This window comes from Tauraco erythrolophus, chromosome 6, assembly GCF_009769465.1.
Source record: "Tauraco erythrolophus isolate bTauEry1 chromosome 6, bTauEry1.pri, whole genome shotgun sequence".
Lineage (NCBI taxonomy): Eukaryota > Metazoa > Chordata > Aves > Musophagiformes > Musophagidae > Tauraco > Tauraco erythrolophus.
The window spans coordinates 25,025,195-25,048,470 of record NC_141470.1 but is presented as its reverse complement, the minus strand read 5'-3'; the positions used below and the strand labels follow the sequence as shown (position 1 = coordinate 25,048,470).

The 23,276-nt window shown below is 36.6% G+C and overlaps 1 protein-coding gene across 8 annotated transcripts in view; it reads left to right on the top strand.

Annotated features, from left to right (window-relative positions):
• The window catches only part of USP47 (ubiquitin specific peptidase 47), a 61,381-nt gene extending 39,153 nt beyond the window's left edge, over positions 1–22,228 (top strand). For 5 of the 8 annotated variants that reach the window (XM_086613974.1, XM_086613975.1, XM_086613973.1 and 2 more), the window contains exons 13-28: positions 645–721; positions 1,034–1,089; positions 4,237–4,349; positions 5,183–5,287; positions 6,304–6,511; positions 6,923–7,038; positions 8,092–8,211; positions 9,505–10,282; positions 12,796–12,971; positions 13,159–13,239; positions 14,300–14,415; positions 15,790–15,908; positions 18,271–18,401; positions 20,270–20,317; positions 20,405–20,535; positions 21,461–22,228. In XM_086613974.1, the coding sequence (XP_086470100.1) occupies positions 645–721; positions 1,034–1,089; positions 4,237–4,349; positions 5,183–5,287; positions 6,304–6,511; positions 6,923–7,038; positions 8,092–8,211; positions 9,505–10,282; positions 12,796–12,971; positions 13,159–13,239; positions 14,300–14,415; positions 15,790–15,908; positions 18,271–18,401; positions 20,270–20,317; positions 20,405–20,535; positions 21,461–21,635 (2,550 nt within the window). In that variant the 3' untranslated portion in view covers positions 21,636–22,228. The remainder of the gene's footprint in view (positions 1–644; positions 722–1,033; positions 1,090–4,236; positions 4,350–5,182; positions 5,288–6,303; positions 6,512–6,922; positions 7,039–8,091; positions 8,212–9,504; positions 10,283–12,795; positions 12,972–13,158; positions 13,240–14,299; positions 14,416–15,789; positions 15,909–18,270; positions 18,402–20,269; positions 20,318–20,404; positions 20,536–21,460) is intronic. The other 3 variants (XM_086613977.1, XM_086613976.1, XM_086613978.1) reach the window with 1 other exon arrangement.
• The last annotated feature ends 1,048 nt before the right edge of the window (positions 22,229–23,276 follow it).

Below are 23,276 nucleotides of genomic sequence, written 5' to 3'. Positions count from 1 at the left end.
TTTCAGTTTCATATAATGAAACTGGTTTTATATGCAGGTATTTCAAACAATTACTTTGCTTCATCTTCTCATCCTAATGTCCTGCTATATACATGTATTTCACTCATTAGCTTCACTGATTTCTAGGATTTTTAAATGTATTTATATATGAGTTTTTGTGCATTGTAGGGGAGGAATGTTTCTTCTCGATGGTGAAGAGGGGGTGGTTTATGAAGAAGCCTTTGTTCATGTACAGCCTAGGCTGGATTTAGCATTTTGCCTTCTATACATGTGAAGAATACTTCGTGCTTAGAGGAGTGTATTTGTAGATCTATTACAACACAGATCATGCTGTTAAACCTGTCATGTTGATGCATTTCAGGTGTTACATGTATCTGTAAATATTATTGCAATCAAGAACCTGGATATTGTTTTTTTAAGAAGTTCCTACCTCAAAAAAAAAGTTTACATTTATTGTAAAATGAAGAGGCAGATCACTTTGAAATAGTTTTTTTTCAGTCAGCAAATAAGCAGAAATATTTTTTAAAAAACTAGAATGATCAATATTATATGTTAATTATGTAATGCTATTTTTCCTAATGAGAATAAATGCATCTTGATCAGTGCAAGTTTCTCAAATAATCATTAAATTGATTTTCTGTTAGATAACTCAGGAAGATATTAAGAAAACATATGGTGGATCTTCTGGAAGCAGAGGCTATTATTCCAGTGCTTTTGCTAGGTTAGTAGTACTGTAGTATTACTTTTCTTTCTGGTTATGTTTTGGTGTAATTAAATGAATGGCCAAGATGCATGTGCCTAATGTGTTAGCTTAAAAGTAGCAGTAGATGCTTCAAATAGTTGTAAGAACTATCCTGACTGCTGTTTCCAAATCATTAAAATAACATGATACTTGTTTTTGAAAATCCTTTTTGGTTAGTGTATTGCTAAGATATATATGACATGGCTACTTACTGAAAAACAAAACAGAACAATTATTGAAGTCGGTGTTATCCCCCTGTCTGATAATGAATTTATAACCATTCTCCACCAGCTCCACAAATGCCTACATGCTGATATACAGACTGAAGGATCCAACAAGAAATGCAAGTAAGTATGTTTTGCAGTTCTTAACCAGTAAGATTGTGTTCTGGAATAAGATGATGTTTTACATGTGTTAAGTACTGATTTTTGTGAGGATAGTGGTATTGGTATTTTTAGGGTAAGCTGAAGCAACTTTAATATAGGAAGCCTTCTTTTATAGCTTTTTATTATTCTTTTTGTCATAAACCTTTATGGATCATTAGGAGGTCATCACAAAGTAAATTCTCTAATTTTTTAGTGGTTTAGATATCATGAAAATGAAAAACTGGGCGACACTGAATAAACTATAATGTAATGCTATAGAGTGTCATGATTGATAGTGGAATAAAAAAAATATTTTCTTTAAAATGAGTGTGTACGAACTTCATAATGACAAAGTTTTACACTTTGTAAGCAGCCCTTATTGTTTGTGTTTCACTTAGGAGGTGAGAAAATATGCTATAAGTTAACTACTCAGAAACAAAACTTGGATTTCACTGTTTTTCATTCCCCTTATCTCTGATTTAGTTCATTAGGGCTTAGAGGATGCTTGGCCCCTGGTAATAGCTGACAGGTTGATTAATCTTTGAAGTATGATACAGTGGAAAATGAAGATTCTATTTGGATTCAAAACAAGAATGTCTGGTTGGAGGCTTCATTCAAGTATTGGCAGATTTCACAGGGGTTTAGACTGTTCCTATTATTAATAACTGTAAACTTACAGGATTTATCTTGTAGATTTTTAAAAATACTACTGTATTTGCTTGAAAACACTTAATGTTTCTCATTTAAAATCTGAGCACACCTAAATGATGCAGTAGTAAATGAAAGTTTGACAGAATAACTAATGTCAAAATAGAAGGAAGTGTGTTAGTTTGTTATTTTCCCCTTCTTGCTAATCCCTATTTAGAAGCACGGCTGTAGGAAGGAAACCAGAAGAGCAGTGGCTAACCACACTTGCTCTCATCAGCAGTGTGCCTGGAAGAATCAAATATTTTGTTAATATTGTAACTGGTTGAATTGAGCCAAAGATTAGTTTGCTTGCAATATCAAAGCTGTATTTTTTTTTTTCTTAAAGGAAACATTCAGTAGTCTGCCCTTATAAAGGGAAATTTGTCAGTTTGTAGCTTGGTTGAAGTTAGGCTGATAAATATTGTACTAAGTTTTTGGGGTGTATATACACACAGTTCAATTGCCAGAACTTTTATGCCCTGAAGTGCACAAAATAATCTAGTCAGTGAATAATTTTTCCTAATACCTTGAGCAGATGAGGAGCTGCCTAACTTTTCAAAGGCAAGTAAAAAAATTCTAATACCTCTGCATTCCTCAGGTTGGGTGTCCTGAAGAATAGATTCAAACTCTCAAGAATCTTAAATTAATCCTTTGTAGGGAGGATAGTTTAATAGCTGGATTTATTTTATTCTTAGTTGGTAACCTGAAATTATTTATTACTTAATAGCGTAGAATCTCACAACTGAAACCTTGGGCACCTCACATTGTGCAGCTTCTTTAGGGGCATGCTTATTCTTTATGAAGAGCATGCAAGTGTTGAAAAGACTTGTATACTTGGGAGTTTGTAACAGTGGAAGAGGGAATAGAAGATCTTCTAACATTTTGTTCATCTTATTCTACTGCTGTAAATATTTTCAGAAGGAGTAGAATAGTTGTCTGCTTCCTTTAACTTATTGGGGTAAACTGTTGAATTCCACCATGAGAAACTGAAGACGGTTGTTAGCCACAATAAGGAAAGAAACTAGCAGTGCAAGGATGAGTAAAATAAGCTTTAATGTTTTTTTTAAATACAAACTAAAAAACCTACGCCTATACTAAATTTTACTTATAAAGAACACAATTCCAAAATTAATAAAAGTAAACTTGCAACTATTGCTATATTATTATATTCTAAAAGTGGTTTATGATATTTGGAGCAAATTTTTCATCTCATTTCAACATCATAATAAATACAAACCACATTTATTTTTAGCAGAAATCTGTTTCATACATAGAGTACTGTCAGACATGTTATTATTTTCTAATTTTTTTCCTTTTATTTTTCTCATATTTTCCCCATAAAATTGAAGAATGATATTTTCTTTGAGGAAATAGGGGGCAAAAACTAAGTATCTCACAAAATCAATTTTACTGGCTTCTCTTCGTTTCTGAGAATTCATGATACACGGACAGTGCAGTTATGAAAATGTATTATTTAGTTTTCAAGTAACAATATCTGAAGTAGATGCTTTATATCATTTTGAAGTGGCTTCAACACAAGAAGCATACTGTTAAAGCCTTTTATCATCCACTTGATAAAGTATTAAGTCTTAAGAGCAACAAAAAATAGTATTACAATATTTGGATCATTGAAACAGTGTTATGTTATTCATTCTGAACAAGAAGTGATTGTAAATTGTATGAAGCTTGAGAATAAACAGCAGCCGTAAATAAAGTCTATGGGTCAAGAGCTGTCTTTGGAAATAGATTTTCCTGTGGGTGCTATGATTGTTAATTCCTCAACAAGCAAATAAAGGAACTGAATCTGCTATTTCAGATTTCTTGAACGTGCCAAACTCATTTTTAAATCTGAGAAATTACTTGCCCAATTCCTTGCAATAGGAGAGACACCAGGATTTCAAGACAACTGTTTTTGCAAAAGTTGATTCTGTTTTTTTTTTTAACTTGATGAAGTATTGCATGTTCTGTTTTTGTTTCCCTTTATGAAACAAAATCTCATTAAGTACATTAATCTGTATTAAGTGCAATATTTATTTTAATCACAGTATAGACAGTATCTTTTGACATTTATTATCAGTTAATTTACCTTCTAGAATAGAATTTACCTTTATTGTAAAAACAGGCTCAAGTGCAGTCATCAGTCTTGGTGTATTTCTTTACAACAGCAAAGCTTCCCTTACTGATACTGCAATGTTAATCTTGTGCTAATAGCATTTTCTCGTGTTGCTGGTTTATAATTAGGGGAAATAAAAGGCTGACTTTGATTTCATTTATGACATGAAAAAGAGAACCGGATGTGGTGTAGTGAGAAATTTGGATGGAGGAGAGAGAGATGGAAGAAGGAAAGAAAGATAACTATTAAATATACCCGTTAATTCCTAAGATGTTGCCTACTGCAGAAAAATCTACTTTTTAAAACGATTGTTTTATTTTCACCGGCAGAGTTTCTTGAGGCACATGAGTATCCAGAGCATATTAAACAACTGGTACAGAAAGAGAGAGAATTGGAAGAACAAGAAAAGAGGCAACGTGAAATTGAGCGCAACACTTGCAAGGTTAGAATTTCTCCTGAATGAAATAACAATGCATTTCTATTAAGAAATGCTTCTGCAGTTAATAGTAATTTTTTACTACAATACAAGGACTCTTGTGATGAGTATATTTATATTAGTAGCTCTTTAAAATGAATTGGAAGCCTGTACACAGTGGAGCATCTGTTAGAGGTATTCACCACAGATTTTTGTTAAGCCAATGTCTTTCATGTAAATTTGCATTGGTATTAAAACCAAAACAAAACTATAATTAATTTGACGTCACTTAATTTCAGCAAAATTAATTCCAAAGAGTATGTAATGCTGTATGTTAGGTGTTTCATTTCAATTTAGTTATTTGGTAGAAAGAGCTGAATCTTTTTCCAACCATAGATTCAATAGTAACAAACAAAATATGACATTATGACTTACAAACATGCCAGTCAACTGGTCTACCTATGAATCAAGTGATGGTTTTATCAGAAGGTTCTCTATGGTTGCGAAACATGTAACTGTATTTGGAAAAGCAATTTCACATTCACTGTTCCTGCGTGCACTTTGTTTTGGAGGATTTGCACACAGCCTATAGTTCAAAGATTATAGACGTTGTACCCTAGCCTGCAAAAATATATAGATATACGTATATTCACACTAGTGCTGTCTACTGTGCCTTTGACTTTTTCTATCTGTAGTTGTGTAACCACCTAAAAGGAAGCTGTCCTATAGCTGAAGTAGAGCTAAAGCTGTATTTTATATTAGATTGTTTGAATATAGGGTTGTAAATTTAAATGTACTCTAATATGAAAGGTATTTGCAAATACCTTCATGATAATTTTTCTTCCTTGTGTATTTCATAGATTAAATTGTTCTGCATGCATCCGACAAAACAAATAATGATGGAGAACAAATTAGAGGTTCATAAGGACAGGACACTGAAGGAAGCTGTGGAAATGGCTTACAAGGTATGCTGTCCATAACAGAATAGTTTTAGCTGTAATTTTTTTATGTTGTTGTGTATCTTCAGCTTTTAAATTTCTAGTGCTATGGGAGTGCCTGTGGGGAGCTGGCTGTGTTTTTTTTGTTGTGGGTTGTTCTTTGAGGGTTGGTTTGGTTTTTTTTTTTCCTGTTAATTTTTTTTTTAAGAGATGTTCTAGTTGAGGTTTATTGACTGAGTTTTCTCTTAGTGGCCATCAGATGGTTTCTGATTGGAATGATATAGCTTGCCTTTTTAAAAAGTCAGTGCAACTTCACATACCCTTATTTTAAAATCACAGTGAGAGCTGCTGTTAGACTCACTGTAGTCTCAGTAAGTTGAAAGAATTCTGAATGCTGGTATGTGTATTGCAGTAAAAATGTTGTATTCGATTTGTAATAAGAGAATTCTTTCAATAAACTTGCTGCATAACTAATACAATAATGTCAGTGGGCACCAAAGCGTCTGTCATCTTTGCCTTCCACAAACAGGTAGAAGTTGAAGACGTATGTTCTTGCTTACCTACTTGTACTCTGTGATTCGTGCCATATGCATATTTGGCTGGGAAAGTACCAGCAAGGCAGTTGGATTTGGAATGAGTTAACATCTTGAGATGCGCAGAAGATAATTAGTGGATATTACTTCCTCGGGCCTCTAAGATGCCATTTGGTGTAACTTGTAGGCAATGCATTCCTCTGAATATGCTTCTGGGACCTGTCTTTGTGTGCTTATACACATGCTTCTCAAACTTACCTCTTCTCTGCATTTTGATGCAGGCTTCTCTTTCGATTTTGAAAACATATATATACATTGCACATGTGTGTATATAATATATATGAAGTATGTGTACGTTTTTTCTAAAACCAGATTGAAATTTGTGAATTTAAAGCATTCCTGGATGTGCACATTCTGAGATATTTCTAGCTTACAAGGGAAAAACTAAACTTAAAAATAAACCATTATTAAATGTTTTGGGGTTTTTTTGTGTGTGTGTGCATGATTTAGCTAATGGATTTAGAAGAGGCCGTTCCTTTGGATTGCTGCCGTCTTGTCAAATACGATGAGTTTCATGACTACTTGGAACGATCTTATGAAGGAGAAGAGGATACACCGATGGGTTTATTACTTGGAGGTGTCAAATCAACGTACATGTTTGACTTATTGTTGGAAACAAGAAGACCTGACCAAATTTTCCAGTGCTATAAACCTGGTGGTAAGACATGTAATTACATACAGACAAGGATAGACTATAATCATATATTGTTTGATGGCTTGAAAATAAAACTTGTAAAACATGGAACTTCATTATGATGTGTAAAAGAAGAAAACCTTTGTTGTACTAAATTTTACAAAGTCAGTGCTGTTTTGCCAATTTGTTTCTAATTGAATCAGTTCTAAGGCATACTAAAACTTGTCAAACTGTGGAACATTTGTGCTTCTGGCATTAAAATTGATCTGAAAATGAAATTCTGAAGTTGGACTGCTCTTCAAATTCATTATTGTTTTATGCATTTAAGGCAACCCCTTTATCAGAACATCAGACAAGCTTGTGTGTGCTTTCTTTGCCTGTTGAATTCTCTCTCATATATATGTGGTTTTGTTTTCTTTTTCCTTTTCCCTACAGAGGTCATGGTAAAGGTTCACGTAGTTGACCTAAAAACTGAATCAGTTGCGCCTCCGATAAGCGTACGAGCTTATTTGAATCAAACAGTTTCAGAATTTAAACAGCTAATTTCAAAGGTAATTTACAGTTGTTAAGGACTTGCATTACAAAGTTTTCATTCATTCTGACTGTGAAAATGCATCGTGATTTAAATATCTAAAATGAGAGCCTGCACGTTTTGTAGTTCATACGGTGTGTCATGTCCAGTATAGGGGTAGGTTAGTTGTTACAGTTGAGCTTGTCTGTCTGCCTGCTCACTGCTGCTAAAAGCAGCAATCTGCCCATTGCTTTGATCCGAAGTTCTACCCTAGCTTTTGCACAAGCTTTAGCCACTCTCTGGCCATATTGCTTGCTAGCTTACCAGATAGTCAAGTTTTCTGTGAAAGCTGAAGAGTCAAGTTCATGTTTTTTAGGTTAGTAACTTGAACCACTTCACTGATTATCCAGTCAGTGGCAGAGCTGGTGAACTGTTCCGTAAAACTGAATCAAAATGTAAATTCCCCCATTGTCTTCAGCAGTCAAAACTTAACATCCAAAGCTGTCCACATTCTCCCTACAAACCCTTATTTTCATCCCAGCAGCAACTTGTTATTAAGATGCAGATTTATTTTTTTTTTCTTCATAGTCTTAAACCAGGGGATGTTACTGCTTCCATTGAATGAGAAGACAGACATTTTAGTCAGTTCTGTGTAAAATAATTCAGTGGTTGGTGTAACTTCATAATATTTGTAATTTGAATTCATTCTAATTAAGAATTAAATGAACAGTGTGCAAAACCTGATGCTCAAGAAGGTTTTTTTATTTTTAGTTGGTTCATACCCTAATTAATAAGAGCAATTCCTTATAATAATGGTTATTAACAATTTGCAAGTTCTCTGCAAAGCCAAGCCATTTTAGTCTACTGACCTTTTGGAAAAACTAACATTTGCTACGTATCAAAGGATGGAGGAAAGGAACTGGGACTGAACAGGTTTGGGAGGTTTTCTCCCATGTTGTCTTTTGTAATTCATAAGTAAATAAACAAACCTTCTCCTTTCCCTGTGAATAATCTTAAAAAATGAAATTCTTGTTCCAGTATTCGAAATTACATGTAACTCTCATGTTACCTTACTGTCAACGTCTAATTTTAGGCTACACACCTGCCGGCTGAAACAATGCGGGTAGTGTTGGAACGTTGCTACAATGACTTGCGTCTTCTGAACGTTTCCAGCAAAACGCTGAAAGCTGAAGGCTTTTTTAGAAGCAACAAGGTAAATGCTCTGGTTTTTCAGTTGTTCATTTGTGCACTTGTAGACTTCACTGTTGTGTTGTAAAAGGTATGGATATCTGTGTAGAATTTATAATGGATAACTGGCACGTATTTCATTGTGTACTATGTGAGATTATTTTGACTAGCAAATATTGCGGTGCTGATGAATACTATAGGCTATATATGAAACCAAGTGTACAAAACAAGGTAGAGCAGATTAAGAATCAGACATCTGGTTGACACTCAGTGGTTAAAATGATGGTGAGGTTAAGAACCTTATGGTGAAGATTTTTAAGTCAACCCTTCTTAGGGAACAAAGGTTGGCATATTACTATGAAACGTGCCTAATTTGTTTTCTAGGCTTTCTGGACAGCTGTGCCTGCTCTCAGTATTAAAGTTCTTAAGAAGCACATGTCAAAACTAAGAGCAAATTTTTTGCTGTTTTCTTGTCTTAAATTCAGTAATTTTTACTCTGCTGATTCTCCCTAGCCAAATTTATATTGTTTTTCCAAAAAGACTTCTAATAAATGTTTCCAATAGTACCTGTGTAATGCATTCAGAAAAAGAGTAATTTATTACTTCAATAATTTAAATAACATCGGTAGCATTGCCTTTTTCACTATGCTAGTAGTAATAGCACATTTTGCACATCCTTTGTCTCTGAAATTTAAGCTCAAGAACACACTATTCTTGATGAAGAAAGATTAGTGAAGGCTTTGATGGCTTACAGCTGAGAAAAACAATGACATTGACTTGCTACTCAGTTACTTCAAGCCCTTTTGCATTCACATTGTCACTACAGCACAATGGCCTTTGACAAAGGGAAAAGAGAAGTTTGTCCCCTTGTGTTCTAATTTGTGATATTGCTTACCCAGGTATACATTTAAAGATTTCTTATTTATGATGCTATATTAGAAAATAAAGACAGACTGCCAACTGTCGTTGTGTGGATCATTACTACCACAACTAGTATTAGTAGACAGGTGAACAGTGCACACGACGTGGTACATAAATACGCTTCTGAACATAAAAGTGTTTACTGCAGCTGGTCTGTCTAGTTACAGTTCATTCCAATCTTAACATGATTATGAAAATAAGGAAAAATGAAATCATTATGAAACCGTAGGCTCCTTAATCTGTCTTTTTCTAAAGAAATATTTTAAATTTTTTGTAAAAGGTGTTGTTTCGTAGTGACACAATTTCTAATGTGTGCTCAATCTTACTTGTTTGCTATTGATGCTTTTATTTTTATTTAAAATAACACTACTTGATAACACTATTGTTTTATCTTCAGGTATTTATTGAAAGCTCAGAGTCTTTAGATCGTCATGTGGCATATACTGATTCTCATTTATGGAAACTTTTGGATCGTCATGCAAATACAATCAGACTATATGTTTCATTACCAGAGCAATCACCTGGATCTCAGTTTAGACGAGCAGTTTATCAGAAGTCTAGTGGAGATTCAGGCAACTTGGATGAAACTTGTGAAAGAGTAAAAGGACCTGTAGGTAATATGAAATCTGTAGAGGCAATTCTGGAAGAAAGCACTGAAAAGCTTAAAAGCTTGTCCCTGCAGCAGCAGCAGGAGGGAGATAATGGAGACAGCAGCAAAAGCACAGAAGCCAGTGATTTTGAAAACATTGAATCGCCTTTAAATGAAATAGACTCTTCGGCATCAGCAGAAAACAGAGAACTTGAAAACCAAATTCAGATTTCTGATCCAGAAAATCTCCAATCTGAGGAACGGTCAGATTCAGATGTAAATAACGACAGGAGTACAAGTTCGGTGGACAGTGATATCCTCAGCTCCAGTCACAGCAGTGATACTTTATGCAATGTGGACAATGCCCCACTTCCCTTGGCTAATGGACTTGATTCTCATAGCATCACGAGTAGTAGGAGATCAAAAGCTAATCAGGGGAAGAAAGAAACCTGGGACACAGCAGAAGAAGATTCTGGAACAGATAGTGAATACGATGAAAGTGGCAAGAGCAGAGGAGAAGCACAATATATGTACTTTAAGTCAGAACCCTATGCTGCAGATGAAGGTTTGGGAGAAGGGCAAAAATGTATGTATTCATTTTTTTAAAATTCCTTAAAATAATCTGGCTTTTATTAGTATTTAATTCATAAACTGTGTTAAGTCTAATGACATGTCCTGGTTTTGGCCACTCTGGCAACTAAACTCTACACAGCCACTCACTCATCCTCCCCGACTCCTCCCGGAATGAGAAAGGGAATTAAAGGAGAAAAGGAAAAGAGACCCGTGGGTTGAGATAAGAACAATTTAATACTACTACTACTATAGGAATATATACATATGTGTACAATGATAAATATATACAAACTAGTGATGCACGGTGTAATTGCTTACCACCCCTTGACTGAGGCCCGTCTCGTCCCGAACTAATAATCCCAAAAACAGGTAAGTCCCAACACTGCAATTCCAGATGAGTGAGAGGCCTGAAAAGAGAGAGAGAGAGAGAGCGCACTCTGAGAGTCCGAAAATGAGAGTCCCGGAAGAGCAAAGGCCCTTCCTTCCGTCTGTTCCTCACTTTTATACTGGGCATGACGCTGCATGATATGGAATACTAATTGGCCAGTTTGGCCCTCAATCCTAAGTCTAGGTACAAATCAGAAGGAGAGTCGTGGACCCCCTGTCCCGGCCATGCTCCCCCCTATCCTGTTGTGCTCCTGCACACTGGCAAGAACATGGCAGCTGAAAAGTCCTTGAGACCTCAGTGCCAACTACAAACATCAGTGCGCTGTCAGCGTTCTTCTTATAAAGAGTCTCAGACTAACACCAAAACCCAGAGCTCTTCTGGCTGCTAAAATGAGAACTAACTCTGTCCCAGCTGAAACCAGGACGTGACAGTATTGAAAAACTTGATTATATGTTAAAGTTAATGAAAGTGCAAAGATGGGACGTGATACCATATTCAGCACAAATCTACCCCAATTTTGATCTTGTAATAAGTGATTACATATTTGAACAGTGTCTTGCTGCTTTGTTTTTAAGAAAATGAAAAGCTACCTCTGATACATTTCCTTACATTGAAAGTGTTTTCTGGAGAGCAAGCTGAGTTGCCATGCAGTGAATGGAAAATAGTTGCATCTACTAATGATGATTCACCTCTTAGCAAATAACTGAATGCAGTTATTCACTGTGGTTCACAGAGCAATAATTCTGTTAACATTTAGATCAACAAACCTGAAAACTCCTAGTCATTTGACTGTAAAGAAAGTTCAAATATACTTGATACTGATCATTTAATTCAGTAGAATGTTGTTTTTCATTGACTGAAGTACAATAGGTACAATGAAGTTTATGGCTGATGTGAAAATGTCCAAACAAGTTCAGCGTAAAAGCCTAAGTAGGGTATTAATTGTCCTAAATTGTCCTAAAGATAAATCATTTAGACAGTGGTCAGTACCTGCCTATGTTTTGTAACTAACAGAAGAACAATTAAAGAATACCAGGATATAAAATAAGTATTTTGAAAAGCAAAAATTTTCCTGTCAATCCAGAAATCCTGGTAATAATAATAATAATAGACAAAGCGTAAATTCTTTTTTGCTGTTTTTATTGTTGTGAACAAAAATTTTCATTTTTAAAACTACAGAGAAATTTAATTGCAAGTATTAATAAAATTACTCCTTTAGCCTGGAAGGATCTTTCTTTAGGACTAATCTTGAACTGCTTTAATTTTTCCCTTTGCTTTTGGTAGGACTAGTTGGATGCAGGAATTATTTCTTTACAGTAACTTTGATGCTTTTGTAGTACGCTGTATAAATGGTTATCCTGAGGGAAAAGCTTTTATGTATTTTTAGTATGGCAACATGAATGGATTTATAATTCAGATAATTTATTTGTTCAGTTAAATATTCTGAATAGCATTTTTTTTTCTAATGAGTCATGACACAATATAATCATACTGTAGTTTTTGGTGTAGTCTGAATTGTGTATATTATGAAACAAAATTTCTAAAGATAAACTATTCACTTTACTTTCCAGAATTTCATGTTACTACATTGGCTTTTCCTTAATTACAAAATTATTCCATTTAAATCTAGACTTGAGCCTGCCTTGTGAGATCCTGTGGCCTTCCAGAACACTGAGTTAACCAAACTTTTTAATCTTGAAAGTCAGGAGAAAAAAAATTTCATGGCATGTGCCTGGCCAGCCCCAACTCAGAAGCACTTTTGTCTCTCTGTTGAGGCAGGGGAAACCTGTAGGGGAATTATTTGCAAACACTCCACCTGATTCTCTCTATTTGTTGACTTACTGAATGGAGGAGATACTACTTTGCTCCTCTACGCTGATTGCAAAATAGGGCGGTTTGGAACTGCTATGTCTTGCAGGAGTATCTACCCATAAACACTTAAAATTCAGGAAAGCTCTTAAAGGTTACAGTAACACCCTCAGATAAAATGTAAATGTGGCCATTAAGTATAATTCTGACTTTTTCAGTACTGGTTTGCTGCAAGTGGTAATTGTGAATATATGGAAATAATACACTAGAGTGCTTTTTTTTTTGGTAGTGTGGTGTTTCATGCCATTTTTATCTTTATTTTTGCTTAGGGCTGATGGTGCATGTTGATAAAAGAATTACACTCTCTGCCTTCAAGCAACATTTGGAGCCTTTTGTTGGAGTTCCATCTTCTCACTTCAAAGTCTTTAGAGTCTACGCCAGCAATCAAGAGTTTGAGAGTGTTCGGCTGAATGAGACGCTTTCGTCCTTTTCTGATGACAATAAGGTTATTCAGAAGTTACTATGAATCATTAAAAAATATGTCGAACCAATATAGACAAACTTTAAGAATATAATTTGCAACTCTTTGTTAACTTGCCAGGTGAAATCATTACATTGGTCTTGATAGTGTGTTACAAAATGTAGTTTTGATTTTGATACCAGTTCTAACATACACTCCTTTTGCCTTCTAGATAACTATTAGACTTGGAAGAGCCCTTAAAAAGGGTGAATACAGGGTCAAAGTCTATCAGCTTTTGGTAAACGAGCCAGAGGTAAGATATTGAATATTTCAAGATTGATTCGTGAAAATATTAATATATGCCTTGACCAAGGCTTTTGTCTGAAATCTTGGAGAAAAAAAAGGAAGTTTCTCTTTTCTCTGCATTTTCCTGCAAGTTTTCCTGGATTCAGAAAGGGAACTTGAGATTATTTCTGTTCATGCTCTTCCAAGTATACAATTGGAATGTGATCTCCAGTGTTTTTCTTAAGTGTCTCCATTACTGCAGTGTAAATGGAGGACAAACGAAGATAATTGTTTCTTTTTTTTCCTTAAATGTATGAAAGTCAGGTAGAATTCTTTCCAAATAAGAAACTGATTTTGCTCATGGTTGCAGTTTTCAGTAATATTGTAGTGATATAATTTGTGGCATTCATACGCTGCAGACAGTGCTTATCAGAACAGTTAGGTGGTTAATAGTCCTCTCTGCATAAGACAAGCCTGAAACAAAAATGCTTCTCTCGCAACAATGCAGCTCACTTGCTTGTTACATCTTTTGGGACGTGAAAAGTATAAAAGTGATTTCACTATATAGATTGCAGTCTTTAAAAGTTGACTTTATGTGCACCTTAATTTCTGACTTTGTTTTTTTGGACCAAACTGTAGAATATGTATTAATAATGGATAAGTGTAAGAGACTGAAGCTGAACTGATAAAGCAGGGAATAAGATAAATTTAAAAGTATCTTCCAGTCATGGAGTTCTGGTCTGACCAATGAAAGCCAAGAAAGTGGCGTTTTTATTATCATATGGCTTATTTAACTTAAAAGCTCCCTTCAAATTGTTTAGAATGTTACTATAGTGGTAGCAATTAGTAATACAGACACAAGACACTACTTCTGCAGTGACAGGTGGAGTGTTTGAATGACCTGTCAAAGGGCTGTTGCTACACAAATTAGCTGAACCAAATTTTAATCATTTCATTGCCTGCCTTGTTTATGAAAAGCATTCTAATGGTCATTTTGCTAGGTGGATGGAACTGGTCACAAAACATGAATACATACTTTTTTCTGTTCTAAAAATTCTTCTTTAATCACTTTCTGGTTTTGTTCACAGCCATGCAAGTTTCTTCTCGATGCAGTTTTTGCTAAGGGAATGACTGTCCGACAGTCAAAAGAGGAGCTGCTTCCTCAGCTTCGAGAACAATGTGGCCTAGACTTGACAATAGACAGGTAAAGAGACTGCAATCTGTTTAAGTTACTCGCTTAAGTACTCTTTTAAAATGTGTTTGGGGTTTTTTTCTGTTGTAGAGAAAGGAAGTTATGAAAGGAGCTGAAGTAAGTTACTGTGGTCTTTGACTCAGATTGTGAACACAAACATCAATTTAGCAATTCTTGGCTTTCATCTCATGTAGAATGATTATAGGGAATAATATTTACATAGAATTGCCTGTGTGGAACATGTTTACAGGTGTAGATCTGAGAAGTTTTATTCTTTCTAAGCATGATTTTATTCAGAAAGGAGAGCATTAAGTAAATCAGTTCACAAAAAAAGCCACCTTCTCTCTATACGCAGGCTCAGTGTAGATGACTGCAGCAAACTGCCTCGTGCATTATCATAGGGTGTGTGTACAGCACCGATCCAGCCCGTCTTTGTTACCCATAATCAGTTGTCTCATCAAGGCTGAACTCGCTCTGGGGCCTTGATTCCACATACTCTCTACTGTCTGTTACAAGTGATGTGGCATTTACTGTAGAGTAGCTGGCACTCTGTATTCACTGGAATTAAGAAAAAAACAGTAAGATGTGGTAAGCAAGCTGGTGAGGCCTTGACATATGCCTAAAATCAGGCTGGAGCAAAATGTTGGAAGACAAGTGTTGGCCCTTTCCTGTTGAGAAAAGGAGTAGAAACCTAGATCTGGACCAGGTTTTTCTTCTTTCCTCAATATGACTGGGCCAAAGGATTTTTGACTGCAGTGCTTGCGTTATGTTCTCCAGTGCCCTGTAATTATGGGGCACATCACAAAATTTGTCTGCTTTTGTGTGTAAAGGAACCTTTACAATTAAAGTTTTGTACTTGTGTTTAATCTCGTATTAGTTGTTTATACCTTTCTTTACTTCCATATCTAAATCTAAGCTCATCCTTTCATATGTTGTCACTGGATTGATGCAGTAGAACTAAGTACATAAGTCAGACACTCATCCTCCACCTGTCTTCTTCTTCCCCACTTCCACACCACACACACCTGCCCACCTCCCTTCCCCCCACAAAAAAAAAAAAAAAAGCTGCAAAATTGTTAGAAGTGTTTGGGACTACTCTGTTTTCTTATCCTAAATAGGAAACTGTTTTCTTCCTCTAAATCCATACGCATTTCTTGCACTGAACAAGCACAATACAGTTCATGAATGATGCAGCACTAAGAGCCAGTAGTGACACTGTCAGGACTACTTCAGAACGTTAAACTCATTCCTGATGAACCTAACCAGACCTCGCCTACATGAGTTGTATTTCGGTTTTGTCAGAAAAAAATTCAGTTTTGATCTCTGGCAGTGGTAAACGTTTATGAGCAGATAAAAACTCAAGTGTTTTCTTCATGATATTTACAGGTTTCGCCTGCGAAAGAAAACTTGGAAGAATCCAGGCACCGTATTTCTGGATTATCATATCTATGAAGAAGATATCAATATTTCAAGCAATTGGGAGGTCTTCTTAGAAATACTTGATGGTAATAATGATATAATGTCAGCAGAAAGTAAAGATAATGTTGGCAAATGTACTTTCCCTTTTTTCCTTTTTTTTGAGGACTATTACTGACGTTTTAATAGCATTTTATTAGAAAAAAAATAGAAGCAAAAAGAATTAAAAATAAGAAAAGCTTTGCATGAAGCTGGCAAGGGATTGTGCAAGTGCAGATATCCTGTGGCTGCGATGTGCTAAAGGTCTAATAGCCGCACTGTTTTGTTAGGTTTATTGGGAACTTTTGGACATGCTGCAGTACTGTAGGCAGTTTTTTGCGTGTATGTTTTCATTGTACACAAAAGCTGTAGGAATGCCTGTACCTTAGGCTTTTATTTGTATTTAATTTTTGGCCTAGTATTGGTGATGTTTGTAGTTAGCTGAAATGTGTGTATGTGTATACATAACACATATATAATTAGTTTTTAAAGTCAGCACAGCTGTTCAGTCGTAGTATTTTTCACACAGGAGTGAAAAAACACTCATCTTCTGTCATGAAGTGCTAACTTTTTGAACAGACCTTGGCCATCAAAACAAGTTTGGATCAAATGTTAGAGAGCAGATTGTTTTTTAAATTCTGCTTAAATATCATTAAGAAAAGATGACATTTCTTAAGCTATCCTTTGCATACACATACAAAATTTGGATTCTGAATGCAAAAATATAACTTGAGGGGAAAAAAGTAGGCCATGCTGTTCTTCCTTTAGATTAACAGATGTTTCTGTTAATGAATAGATGAAGAATGTGAATTCCATTCACTTGGGAACTTTCTTCAGAAGCATACCTGGCTTAAGAAGTCTCATTTAGCTGTTACTCCAGTATTTTGCAGCTGTGTTCAATCCTGGTATTTTTAATTCTTAACAAAACTTGTGCCAATGCAAGTAGAAAAATTTGAAATGAAGATGGGAGGTTCAGAAGGCCTGCAGATCCCTATAGACATGCGTGTCAGCTTACACTTCAGTTAACGCTTTGCCATTTTAAAGATTTTTGGATTAATTGCTGTACTGTTTCGGTAGTGAGTGAGTCTTGGAGGTACTACTTTTTGGATCTCTGCAGTCCACCTAGTTCTCAGACATGCCATATTATAGACTATGGGGCTTCTGAGTGTTCTGTAATATCTTGTACAACTGTCTAGCGCTGCCCAAAAGATGCTACTTCAATGCAGTTGCAGAAGATGCAGCTAGATTCCACTGTATCCTGTGAAAATTAAGTTTTATGTACCTGCTGCTACCGCAGAGGTGGTTGGAAGAGCATAAAGACAGCTGTTTTAGGTCACGGTTTGTAAGGTGTTCCACAATCACCATTACCTTGATCTCGTTCTTCAGCTAAACACTGAAGATGTTAGGCAGGTAAATAAGGCACCTTAGAATAATTTACAGTTAAGTTTCTTAGCATAGCAGCTTTACATCATGCCGTTGCCGACATATTTAAATCAGCTATTGTCTGGCTCTGAAGAAAACTTAGGTAATTGCTCCAGACTTGAAATAAATGCCAGGAAGCACTAGGTGGCTGTATCTTCCTGTCGGACAATAGGTCAGTGTTGAAAGGCAGCACAAACGTAGTCACAGGCAAGATCGTAGAAGGTCTTTAGGGAGAAGCTTAAACAGTGGTGGTGGTTTCATACAAAACAACTGTGTAATGGTAGACACAGACGTTAAAGCCGCCAGTTCTGCATGCTAAATTACACAGTCATAGACTGAATATAAAAATAAAATCAGCCCTTTGTTATCACTTCTGCCTATCTGATTGCAACATTAACAGCATTGCCCTGTCAACCAGAGAAAGCTGTTACCCGAAACTGATACAAAAAGGCTGGAGGCTGTACGTACTAAAACTCTTCAAGGTGGCAGGTGCAAAGCAGACTTTAATAACAAGTGCATAGTTGGCGTGTGAAACCTAGAAGTCAAACATGGAAAGCTTATTTTGGTAAAGAAAGTGAAGCGTATGAGTAAATATCAGATTGCCGAGGAAGGTCTCATGCGAATGCAAGATCTGGAGGTCAGCCTGTGGTTAGGTGGATAGATGTTGTACGTATAACCAAGCCGGCTGTGATGGAAAAATGTGCCCTAAAGAAGAACAAATGGCATGGCTTCTAAGAGATGACGCCTATGAAAAAATCCTTGGAAGAAGTTGATAATCAAGAAGAGTTCAACCAAATCCTATTCACTTCCCACACACACCTTTTATTTATTTTTTTTTGGTGTACTACTTGCAACACACTTACCAGGTTAGTTTGTGTTTGTATACACAGATAAGTCTTCCATATTTGAATATGCTTATGCTATGGAAAACCTCTAATTTTAAATAGGATATTTTGTGATGTTAATATAATAAATTTCTTTCTTTCCTAGGAATCGAAAAGATGAAATCCATGTCACAGCTTGCTGTTTTATCGAGACGATGGAGGCCGTCAGAGATGAAACTAGATTCTTTCCAGGAAGTAGTTCTAGAAAGCAGCAGTGTTGAAGAATTAAAAGAAAAGGTAAAATGTGTAACATGATGCAAGTTTCTTGTGGTTTCTAAGAGCCTTATCAATGTCCTCTGTTGGGAAGCATAGAGATGTCATAGCTACAAAAATCTTGTTGCAAGGTGATTATTTTTTTTTCCCCCAGGAAATGAGAAACGGTCCCATCCTGTTGCCAAAGCTGTAGGAATTATCAGCTTTAGTTCTTAGTTTAATATAATGGTCTGGTATCAAAGTATTCAGGTGAAAACATGATAAAAAAGTCCTGTTTTGAAGTCCAAGAAGCATAATATTACCTGTGTCCCTTATCCTTGAAAAACACATGTGAAAGAAAAGCTAAGCTCTTGTCACTTTGTTTTTACAAGCCAGTGTTTTGATGTTCCAAAATACCAAACCTCTCGACCTCTTCGTATCTAAATTTGACAACTGTTGCTCAGGGACGATGTAACTGTACCAAATAGATTGAACTATATTTTGATTGGAAAGAAATATGGCTTTGGTATGGTTTTTGGTTGTTTTTTTTTTTCCCTTAAGGCCATGACCCTCTAACAAGTAAGCAGACATGTGCCATCCTAGCAGAAATCTAGAGTAGAAGCACCTCTTGTATTGAGACTATTTTATTACTCTAGTATATCACAGCGTTCTGCTGTTATAAAAAAAATGGTTATTTAGATGTGGCAGATGTAAGAAGGCCACCTTGGATGTTGAAGTCAGCAAAAAATCATCGTATCAGTGAAGTGTGCCAAAGTCTTACCTTATTAAAACACTCAGCATCCGTAAGTTAGGGATACATAGGCTGGAGAGAGGAACATTGTTCAGCTACCGTAGAATGCAACAGCCTTGGAGTTGTGTACGTACACAGATTAAGCTATGGACTGGTTTCTTGTGTTCTTCAGGTAGAAATGAAGTTACTACTACAGGTTCTTGCATGCAGTCTTCAAGATTTCTTCTTCACTTGTATCTGAAGAAAGAGTTGGCTCTTGTTGTTTTCTTGTCTTAGGAAATTAAGTGCAGGGAGCAATTTTAGCAGCTTTCTCTCCTCGAGGCCTTAATCTTTTTTGCTCCCACCAGTAATAAGAGACATTTGAATTTGACACATCTGTAGTAACAGGTGTGTTCAGCCAGCTCTTCTCTTTCAGGCAAATTTTATTAGCAGAGTGTAGGGCTAATAATACATTTCAGAATTTGTCTGGCTTTTGTCAGTGTTGTTTAATTATTCTAGTTTCCTAAGGAAATGAGAGTTAGCAAATTACACTGGCTGTTAGTCTTTTCTCGCCATCAGTTTAATTTGAGCATGTCTTGTTTTAACAGCAGATGTGATGGAGTCAAGCGTCTTAGAGGAAATGTCTTCAAGTTTTGGGAAAACAAACAGCCAGAGATAAACACAAATCTAAGCTAGTGTCTGCACTGCCATGGAGACTAGACTGCAGCCCGCACTTGAGTTGAGGGTGAGGCAGTGCTGAGCCTGTGAGCACCCTGCGGCTGCCCAGCAAGGGAGGGCTCCAGCGAGGCTGTGCCAGGCACAGCCCAGTGACCCTGTGGCGGGCACGAGGGGGGCTGGGTGGTGCACTCCATGCACCAGGGAGGGGCATGGCAGAGTCAGTTGCAGGGAGTTGTTGCAGTAGGAAGTGTGCGTGTACGGCGATGGGTTTGTTGTGTGTGTTTTACAGCTTTGGCTGCTCCCAGGTCAACTTGATGATAACAGCTTTCATTTCATCCGGGGAAGCTGCTGAGGGCTAACTGAGGGACCTGAAGGTTTAACATGAGGCACCTGATCTCTTTGTGTCTTGGAATTTGACTTCTGGTTTTCTATGGATTTTATGTAGACACTGCGTAATGTTCTTGTGGAATAGTATTAAATCCAGTATTTATTCTTCACTTTACAGCTGAGTGAAATAAGTGAAATACCCTTAGAAAACATAGAATTTGCAAAGGTAAGAAGATTTTTATCTATTTTTACATTTTAATGGCATGGAGGTGCAATTATGAGTTTTATTCACTAAGTAATTGCTGCTTCTTAGGGTAGAGGAACGTTTCCGTGCGACATTTCCATACTAGAGATTCACCAAGACTTGGACTGGAATCCTAAAGTATCTACATTGAATGTCTGGCCTCTGTACATTTGTGATGATGGTGCAGTAATATTTTATAGGTATGTATTTTATTACAGTATAATAATATAAGCATCTGTGCATAAGATTTGAGGGGTGATGTGATCAACAGAAGCCTAAAATACTCCTCTTAAAGGAAAAATGCTTATGGAAGAGCTTTTAAAACATTGAGCTGAAATACGAATGCTCCTCAGCTTCCTAAAAACCGGACTATTAACCACATTTATTATTTAAGAAAAAGAACTCCACGCTTTTTACTCACTCCTCCCTCCCAGACCATTGAAAATAATGCTGAATGCAAAACTAGTTGCTATACCTGGATTTAATCTCTTAACAGAACTATATCCCTTGTAGAGTCTGTGAAAGTCTTGCTGTAGGTTTTAGAGAGCAAGGATTTTGTTAACATGAAGAACGTTCGTCAGCTGGTGGCAGTAGCTCAAAGGCAGCATTTGAGGACTAAGAGCTTGAATATCGTTTCTACTAAAGTTGAGGAGTGAAAGAACTTCGTGAACACATTCCTTCTACAGTGTTTTTCATAATTACTCGCAAGTTTGAGGACAAACAGCTTTGTTGGTAATGTGGTGGCCTTGAAGAAAATTATTTGAGAGCGCAGCTGGTAGTTTCTACAGGGGGCGGGCTGACACACCGCTTCCAGCTGTTGGTGCCAGGACTGAATAAAGAGCAGAGTCATCGCTGTCTATGAAGAATAGGAGTTGCCAGGTAGGTGGAGGAGCATAGGCTTGTGTCCTGCTGCTTTTCACTGGGTCTGCTGTCAGTCAGAATGCTGAATGTCTCTGTTGGAAAAGCAGGTTTAGACAGATTGGTAGTTTCTGGAGAAGAAAATAATCTGTACGGAGTATTATGCTTAGTTGAGTTTTTTTCTAAGTTGCTCCAAGTGAAAAAGTGACAGAAATCTAATTACGATCATTGTATTAATCTGAATTTTAACATCTGTTTTCATTTTAGGGATAAAACTGAAGAATTAATGGAATTAACAGATGAGCAGAGAAATGAACTGATGAAAAAAGAAAGCAGCAGACTCCAGAAAACTGGACACCGGGTAACCTACTCTCCTCGTAAAGAAAAAGCACTAAAAATTTATCTGGATGGAGCACCAAATAAAGATTTGACTCAAGACTGATACTCGCTATAGCATTTTCCCTGGGGAATTTTTTTGTTTAAAATAAAAAGGTTCACTACTACTGTGTAGTGCCGTTACGGCAGGACACTCGTTAGGTGTAACGCGCTGACACCAGCACTGATTGGGCCGTGTTACCAATCGGAAGCGCAGTGCCCCGCTGGGTCACTGTCTGACTTGGAACATGTTGTGCACTATAGTCAAATGTACTGTAAAGCTAAAAGGGATGTGCAAATAAAAGATTAGAACTAAAACGTGGGCGGGGAGGGAAACGAGTGGAAATTTTGAGGACAGTGTGCACATAGTAGCTAGTGAAACTAGCCTCAAACAGGATACTCATAGCTTAATAATAAAAGCTGTGCAAAGGCCATGAAAGAATCCTTTTTTCTGTTTGTTTCACTGATACACGCATTACCTCATCAGAGAGTCCGAAGTAAATGTTAACGCGTTGGTTCTAGCAAAGCAGCAGAGAAGGGTCGAAGACGAAATGGAAGGTGCTGCAAGTAACAGGTTTTAGAATGTTCTTCCATAAAACAGGTAGTCTGAGAGGTATCTGCAGAAGGCTGCCAGCACATGTTGGTTCATTTTGCAGAAGTGCTGTTGTAAGGTAAACTGGTTTTTAATGGGTTACGGACGCCAATGAGCAGCTCTATTATACTGCATTCAATGTGTAAATACTGTTTGCCCTGTCCATTCTACAGAACTGCAGTTCAGCTATTATCATGGTATTTCTTTTCACATATCAACATTCATTGTGTACGTTTGGAAGTATAGTTGCCTATTTAAAATTGTATTCATTTTATGTTCGACGATGCTGGGTACTTTAGGGTTGTATTTCTTTCCCCTTGTTAATGAAGTTTTTGTTTTGTTCAGCTACTTTTTGTACATTTTGGTTTTGAGACTATTACAAGTTTGCATCTTCTCCACCCGCTGAAAGTCATTTTGTTTTTCCCAGAGTTGATTCCGTAGCTGTATGTAGTCAAATACTGGGGCAACCTCTAGCACCTCAACGTACAAACTCGGTAGTTCAGGTGTGGTGCAAAGACTGATGCAGTCAACATGATTTCATTGCAAAGCCTAGGAACAGCAGTTTTTTGCTTTGGTCCATAAAGATCAATAGAGAACAATTCTCCGTAGTTTTTGGAAAAAACACCTAATTTATAACAATCAAAGGATTTTGGTAAACTTTTTCATGCCAGATGCTGTTTACAACAATGAACATGCCAATAAAACATTTGTTCATTCTGTTGTGTTATTTTAGTCATTAAATGCTGTGGTTTATATTTGAAAAATTATGGAATTATTTCATGGAAATACAGACTTTTCCAAGGCAATGTCAGAATTGCAAGGCTGTGTGTATAGATGTGTGTATATGCACACACCCCACCACGCGTGTGCACAGTATTGCAGGAAGTGTTTCGTGGCCTGTGTGCTGCTCCTCTTTACTGATATTCACACCAAATTTTTCAACTCTTAAGTTCTTTTCCAGAGTTGAATTCCTCCCCAGTGAATCTTGTGAGCTCCAGATACGATTGGCAGTTAAGTTCTGCACCAGAAAGGAAAATGGGTTTTGAATCACTGAACATTCAGTTCTTCCTTGCATGCTGACCTGCAGCAACCTAAAAATCCTGAGGAATCTGGCAG